At 47.1% G+C, this 8,189-nt stretch overlaps 1 protein-coding gene across 4 annotated transcripts in view; it reads left to right on the top strand.

Moving 5' to 3' along the window:
• Window positions 1-5,619: 5,619 nt before the first annotated feature.
• Window positions 5,620-8,189, top strand: part of FAM117B (family with sequence similarity 117 member B) — a 144,376-nt gene continuing 141,806 nt past the window's right edge. For 3 of the 4 annotated variants that reach the window (XM_073633286.1, XM_073633287.1, XM_073633284.1), the window contains exon 1: window positions 5,620-6,340. In XM_073633286.1, the coding sequence (XP_073489387.1) occupies window positions 5,815-6,340 (526 nt within the window). In that variant the 5' untranslated portion in view covers window positions 5,620-5,814. The remainder of the gene's footprint in view (window positions 6,341-8,189) is intronic. The other variant, XM_073633285.1, reaches the window with a different exon arrangement.

Raw genomic sequence — 8,189 nt, 5'->3', positions numbered from 1 at the left:
AGATAGGTAACGTCCCTGTTAATGCCTGCTGGACCATGAGTCAGCGGTAATATGCACCTTACCGCTGACCGCCCTGTCCAGTGAGGCCAAGACATTGCCTTCCACATGCCGGTAGAGAGCCGGAATCGCCTTCTGTGAGAAAAAGTGGCATTTGGGAACCTGCCACTGAGGAACCGCACATTCCACAAACTCACGGAAGGGGGCAGAGTCTACCAACTGAAAAGGCAGCAGTTGAAGTGCTACCAAGTTAGCCAAGCTAGCATTCAACCTCTGGGCATGTGGATGGCTGGGAGCGAACTTCTTTCAGCGGTGCAGCAGCTGGGGCAGGGAAATTTGCCTGGTACAATCTGACGTTGGTGTACCGATAGCAGATTGCCCGCAAGTACTTGGCTGTGACACACCTAATTCTACACCTTCATTCCTCTCAATGCAGATTTCAGAGAGGACTGAAGGTATAGTGGGGTTGGAGATCCTAGCTGATGAGGAGCAAGGAGAGGTCTGCTTTGTTCTTTGGTGTAGGTCCTTTAGGTACGCTTGGCAACAAACTGCATGGCAGGTCAACATATGTCTGGTCAAGCATGTGGTGCCCAAGCGGGTGATGTTTTGGCCACGCGAGATACACTTGAGACATACTGTACTCTTCTCAAAAAAGGCCCACACCAAAGAACTTTTGGAATAACGCGCAGAGACAGCAGCGTCCTGCACATGCTGAGCTCTGCAGTGTGATGCAGTCGGTGTGCTGCCCTTAAGCTGGCCCCTGGAGGGCATCCTGCCTCTGAGATTTGCCTCCTCCTCCTCCTCCTCTTCCTCCTCCTCTCTCCTATCAGGCACCCATGTGGAGTCAGTGACCTCATCATCCCCTCCCTCCTCATCACTGGAGCAGAACAACAGCAATTGTCTACAGGTAGGTTTAGGTGCACACTGTGCAGAGGACACAGTACACTAACTTTAAATACTGCAGCTGCCTGCCTGTGGTACTAATAGCATCAGAAGAACACCAGCAATTTTCTTCAGGTAGCTTTAGATGCACACTGTGCAGAGGACACAGTACACTAACTGTAAATACTGTAGCTGCCTGCCTGTGGTATTAATAGGATCAGAACAACAGCAATTGCCTTCAGGTAGTTTTAGATGCACACTGTGCAGAGGACGCACTACACTAACTGTAAATACTGCAGCTGCCTGCCTGTGGTACTAATAGGATCAGAAGATTAGATTGCTTTCACCACTCTTCAACCAAGCTTTGTGTTCACTTGAAAAGCCATATGAACCCAACTGAACTCTCCGCTCTCCCATGAACCCTGCCCATGTTTCGAGGGGGCTCAGGCCCCCTAATTGACCTTACCAGTCAGATGCACACTGTGCAGAGGGCACAGTACACTAACTGTAAATACTGTAGCTGCCTGCCTGTGGTACTAATAGGATCAGAAGAACACCACCAATTTTCTTCGGGTAGCTTTAGGTGCACACTGTGCAGAGGACACACTACACTAACTGTAAATACTGCAGCTGCCTGCCTGTGGTACTAATAGGATCAGAACAACAGCAATTGTCTTCAGGTAGCTTTGGGTGCACACTGTGCAGAGGACGCACTACACTAACTGTAAATATTGCAGCTGCCTGCCTGTGGTATTAATAGGATCAGAACAACAGCAATTGTCTTAAGGTAGCTTTAGGTGCACACTGTGCAGAGGATGCACTACACTAATTGTAAATACTGGAGCTGCATGCCTATGGTATTAATAGGATCAGAACAACAGCAATTGTCTTCAGGTAGCTTTAGGCACACACTGTGCAGAAGATACAGTACACTAACTAAATACTGCAGCTGCCTGCCTATAGTACTAATAGGATCAGAAGAACACCAGAAATTTTCTTCAGGTAGCTTTAGGTGCACACTGTGCAGAGGACACAGTACACTAACTGTAAATACTGTAGCTGCCTGCCTGTGGTATTAATAGGATCAGAACAACAGCAATTGTCTTCAGGTAGCTTTAGGTGCACACTGTGCAGAGGACGCACTACACTAACTGTAAATACTGCAGCTGCCTGCCTGTGGTACTAATAGGATCAGAAGATTAGATTGCTTTCACCACTCTTCAACCAAGCTTTGTGTTCACTTGAAAAGCAATATGAACCCAACTGAACTCTCCACTCTCCCATGAACCTTGCCCATGTTTTGAGGGGGCTCAGGCCCCCTAATTGACCTTACCAGTCAAACGATTCAGATCTGGCCTTCCCACCGGCTATGTACGTAACAGGATTCAGACCATGGCCAAAAGAAGATCATAGGAGGCTTTCCCAAGTCATTAGAGCGGACCCCACTTTAAGGACAGATACCGCTTTCCGGTTCGCTTTCCCGACACTCCCTGCAGTGGCTTCAGAGACAACAAACTACTTCTTACATCTGGACTTTCCCATCTATATCAGACATCCTAGCTGAACCGACAGGATTTGAGGAACTGCTCATGCAGGCAGAACCTCCAACGCATGTGGTCTCTCAACTTTACTCCCTCTTGCTCAATATTTCTTCTCCTGACCTTCCACTGTTAGAAAAGTTTTAACTGTTTATTGTGTGACTATTAGAAAAACAATAACCCTGAGATTATTTTTAAGATGACTTCTGAGCGCGTTGTACTAACTTGCTGTATCGTTTGCTTTAACTAACTCCATTGTAAGTTGTAGAATGATTAGGCTTAACCATATATGGTAGAACAAGGCTGTACAGGAAACACTAATTTGTCAAATAAAGTACCATTTTGTACCAGGCACGCTATCTGTGTTTCCTCAGTCAATAGAAGCGTTATCCCTATATTATTGTAGGTATTAGGAGGGGGGATGTACATCTCTTTGTGTGATTCTTACTGCCTCTTTTGGCTTGTAAGCATCATCCATTTGTGTGACACATCTGAAATAAATTGTCTGCTTTTCAATACATCTGGAGTTTGACTGATCACAAGAGAAGAGTAATCCTAACACCACCATTTACGAAGGCCTGGGAGGCAGAACTACGTCACTCTATCTCCCCTATTGACTGGCAAAAATCCTGACGCACAAGCTATACCTAGCCACTAAGACCCAGGAAAAATGATTTAAACTGGTAATGAGATGGTACAGATGCCTTTCGACTATACACCACTTCAACTCAGCAGTCCCAGATACCTGTTGGCTGTGTCTTGGCTCCCGGGGTACCATGCTCCACATCTTGTGGGAATGCCCTCCTGTACAGGGATTTTGGCAATGGATCTTCAAACTATATTGTAAACTGATGGCGACATCTATTCAACCTTCACCTGAGGTAGCTCTCTTATCTATACTCCCTGGCAAATTCAAATCTATTAAAAAAGATGTATTGCGACACTTTCTGGCAGTGGCCAGAGTAGTGATTCCCCATCACTGGAGATAAACAACCATGTCTTCCCTGGGGGACTGGGCTACTGAAGTGCATTAGGGCCTTGAACATCTATTGGCTGAGGAATATGGTAAAGACGAACAGTTTTCTCTCACTTGGACTTCGTGGTCCATGTTCCAATACTCCTCAGAGTTTATCTCCTGGTCTGAAAGTAGCCTAGATGACATCACCTCATGACTAGGCTTGAGTGCTTCTTGTCCCTAATCTTTCTGCCCCCTCATTTCTACCCCTATTACTTTTCCTCTATTTCTATATACATCCTTAGGAATCCATTGAGCTAATGTACAATGAGTTCGACTTACCCATTGTTACTGATTCAGAGTGTGAACCCCTACAACATGTTATTTTTCAGAAGGACAGTTTTTCAATACAACCTTTACTGATGCACTACGTATGGGACTCCTACGATTTCCTTCTCTGAAATAATGGTGAATGTTACTTTAACCTGTAATGTTTTCAGGTGTTGCTCTCACAGGTGGACTCCTGATGTGCCTTATAAACCTGTTTTTATTTAATTTTGATGTAACCTGGTTATGCATTTGTTTGGATGTAATTGATAATTATTGTTGGTACACCTTACCGAAGTATGTAATGTTTACTTTTTTTCTTTCTTATTCTCTGAATGAATAAAATAAGATTGAATTAAAAGACAAAGTGAAACCCCATGGGCCCATTCACACCTACACATGATCGTTAGGCCTCGTTCATCACCCTAGAGTGATCTTCAGAGAACATTTGACAGGCGGCGAGGAGACGTTATATTGCCTCCCTTAACCTCTTGAAGCCTGCACTTGCGTGCCGCAACATTGCGCTTGCCCATGAAGAAAAGTATCAAGGCTGCGGATTGTGTATACCCCTGGCTGCTGCCTCTGTCGCTGAAGGGGGTAGTGTTTGAGAGGTAGAGCAGTAATATTGCTGCCTCTTGAATGTTTATTGCAGCTGACTTGCGACGTGGCAGTCAGTAAAAAAACCACAGCTCAAACACCTGTGTTTACTGTCCCTAGCCCACCTGTACATACCTCCCAACTTTCTGAGATAGGAATGAGGGACACCTATTAGCAAAAGTTTGTAATCATAGGACACCCCCCCGCCACACCCCCTTAAAGGAGAATTATAAAAAAAATTATTGGTTAAACCCACAAGTGATTATTTTTTACCACCACTATTCCTTTATATTGGCTTTTGGAATTTACAGATGCAGAAATTCAGCAGCTGAATGAAAGGTTTAGCACTGTAAAACACTTTTGGATAGATAAATAGTGCATTTTATATACATCTATATTGATCAGACCAAAAATGAGGGACAAATGAGGAGGAAAGAGGGACAGAGGGACATTGTTAAAAATGAGGGACAAATGAGGAGGAAAGAGGGACAAAGGGGCATTGCTCAAAATGAGGGACAGTCATTTATGTATTGCTTGCTACAGTGTAAATCCAGCTTAAACTGTTATGTTAAATTTCATGGGTGGCTTCAGATTCAGGATTTGGGGAAAATTTCAATGATTAATATGAATTATTCTCTAATGTTACCTAATGTTTATGGGTGTAATATTTCTATTCCTGTGTCCAATGTATTACATGCATGTCCTTTTGTTTAATCCATTCAACCTAAACCACTTGCAGAAATCATTTTATTTTTATTTTGAGATATATTATATATATATATATATATATATATATATATATATATATATATATATATATATATATATATATATATATATATATATATATATGTGTGTGTGTGTGTGTTTTTCTTCATTTATTTTATTGCATCAGATTTTTTTTTTGTTTTGACTGGGTTGCATCAGGCTCAGGAAGGGCCATTCATACACAGATGTTGTACTAGACATCTCCCTCCCCCCTCCATGGCTGATGCCAGAGGCATTCTCTTGTTACTACAGCCATGACGACAGAGGAGCTACTGTGCTTCATCCAGCCCCGATGCTCTGTGAATGACAACCTCTGGCAGGTGACTGGAAGCCACAGCGTTGCCAATGACAGAGCTGCGGAGTTTTCACGCCCACTCCCCACCTCCTTCACAATCATTCCCTGGAGGCTAGGGAACCGCTAGCTGACTGGTTTCCTGGCGTCTAGGAGACGCTCGCCAACCAATCAGCTCCTGTTGCCTCGCTAAAGTGTGCTGTTCTATTGGTCAGAAGCGAGCAGCCAATAAGCACAAGGTTGAAGTGAAGGTGGGCGTTACGCGAGCGCGCAGGGTGTTGTGTTGTTTGCAGATAGAACTGCTGCGCGTGCGCCACAGGTGCAGCTGCCGTTACACCGAGCGCGTGCACAGCGAGGAACGTTCCGCCCGGTGTGTGGCGTGTCCGGCCTCCTCTTGCCGTGCTTCGGGTGCAGCGCTGCCGACATTCTCTGTAAAGCTGCCTGCAGCGGAGTGGGAGATGTCCCAGCAGTGGGTGAGGAGAAACGGCTCCCCCACACCTCCGGGAACCCCGGCCGGTGCCGTTCCGGGCGGAGCTCCGGGGAGCCGCCTTCAGCCCATGCGGGCCACGGTTCCCTTTCAGCTGAAGCAGCACGGCAGCCCTACGCGGGTGAACAACAACAACGGGGCCGCCCTGCGCCCGCCTTCCCGGAGCGGCAGTCCTACCAGAGGGACCGGGGCGAACGGCAACGGTGTGGAGTCCCCCCCGGCTGTCAGCAGCTCCAGAGGAAGTCCTACCGTGTCCACCCAGACCGGATCGTCACCCACCCGAGGACATCATCATCACCACCATCATCATCACCATCACTCCCACCATCACCACCACCATCATCACAACAACCAGTCCGGATCCCCCTCCTCCAGCAGCCCGGCTGTGGACTCCAGTACACCGGGAGTACCGTCCTCCTCCTCCCCTTCTCCGGTGGGAAGGCCAGGCTGGCAGCAGAGGAGCTCCCCAGAGAGCAAGAGCCCGAGCTCCCCCAAAGGTAAACACAGCCCCCCCCCCCCCCCCCCAAAACACACACACTGGGCCTGATGTGTTTTCCTTCTATTTAGATGAAGGCCGGTTCACCCTGGAATGTGCACGTTCTGATTTTGAAAGGCCAGAAAAAGTAGTGCAAGCGGTACCTTTTTCAGATCACGCCACATCTAACGTGGTGCGTTTTCCAGATGCATTTGGTGTTCCATTAACAATTGGCAGTGCGGTGGGGGGAAACGCACCTGGAACGCCTTTTCTGCATTCTCATTGGAATGGGCCTCTTAAGATTTCATATACAATTCAGGGCCGGTTCACGCTGGAACACAGTGCGGGAAAAGCACATTCTGTGCGCAAACGCGCTGCCCCTGCAAGACGCATGGGTGCCCTTTAGTTAAAGCATTCAAAAGTGGAAGCTCCACTTATCTGCCCCCTCCCCCTGAAAGGTGCCACATTTGGCACCTTTCGGGGAGGGGGAAGCGGGTACCTGTCATCCACTTCCACGAGACTGTGCCGTGGCGACCTTGGCCCCCTTCTTTCGCCAGTTACAAAGCGCAGGCTCAGTAGGGAACAGGCTGTGAAGCCAAAAGGCTTCACTGCCGGTCTCCGTTACCCACGAATGGCCGCAGCAGCACTCGAGAGCCGATTGGAAAATCGGATGGGGTGCCGACATTGCGAGATCGATGGACAGGTAAGAGTCCTAATATTAAATGTCAGAAGCTGACTTTTAATTGTTTGGTGGGGGCAGAACTCGTCTTCAAGATATTTTATATAGCGCTGACAATTCAAGCAGTGCTTTACATCTATGTTGTACAGTCACATACGTCCCTGCCCTCAGGGAGCTTAAAAACTAAGGTCCATAACTCGCATTCATACATACTAGGGCCAATTTACCTACCAGCATGTCTTTATAGTGTTGGAGGCCCAAAGAGAACATGCAAACCTCAGGTAGGTAGTGCCATATTGTGAGGGAAGAAAAAAAGTCCGGACAGCCCCACACCAGGAGAATATAATCCAACGAAATTTCTTTATTGTAAAATCAGTAACAAATCATGTACAAAGCACCATGGATAGAATGTACAGATAATCTGCTAACGCGTTTCACGCTCTGCGGAGCGCTTATTTATAGCTATGAGTAAGCGCTCCGCAGAGCGTGAAACGCGTTAGAAGATTATCTGTACATTCTATCCATGGTGCTTTGTACGTGATTTGTTCCTGATTTTACAATAAAGAAATTTCGTTGGATTATATTCTCCTGGTGTGCGGCTGTCTGGACTTTTTTCTTCCCTCACAACATGGATTAGCATTAGCCAGCACCTGGGGCTTTTCAACTCTGGAGAGCAACATTCAGTTTGTACCTGGTTTGGATACAACCTGGTGCGGGGAAAACGCTTGTGCTGCAGTTGCATTCCGGATTATTGCTAGGTAGTGCCGTAGTTGGGATTGGAACCGATGACAATTAAAGTGTGTGGTGGTTTTTTTTTTTTTTTGTTTTCCCTTTCCCCCCTTAAGCCCTCATTTGATCCAGCCTTGTGCACGTCTGGAGCTTTTCTCTCCCCTCACTTCTGGGTCTCACTGGCTTTGCTGGGGCATTGGGAGCCATTGGCTCCCAGTGCTGTCAATCAAAGCCAGTGATGAGAGTGGGGTGCATGGCCAAGTCCCACTGTCTGTGTCAGTAGACGCAGCAGCGGGGCTTGGGAGCGAGCACACATGGTTTCCCACCTGTGGGAAGCTGCTTTCTGCGGGGCACTGGACATAGAGGAGCCAGGAGTGTCGGCGGAGGACCTGAGGAGAGGAGGTTCGGGGCTGCACTGTGCAATGGAATAGAATAGTATAGAGAGAAATTTCCTTAACCACCT

The sequence above is a fragment of the Aquarana catesbeiana genome, linkage group LG06 (assembly GCF_042186555.1).
Source record: "Aquarana catesbeiana isolate 2022-GZ linkage group LG06, ASM4218655v1, whole genome shotgun sequence".
In the NCBI taxonomy this organism is placed as follows: domain Eukaryota; kingdom Metazoa; phylum Chordata; class Amphibia; order Anura; family Ranidae; genus Aquarana; species Aquarana catesbeiana.
This window is presented reverse-complemented; position numbering and strand designations above follow the sequence as displayed.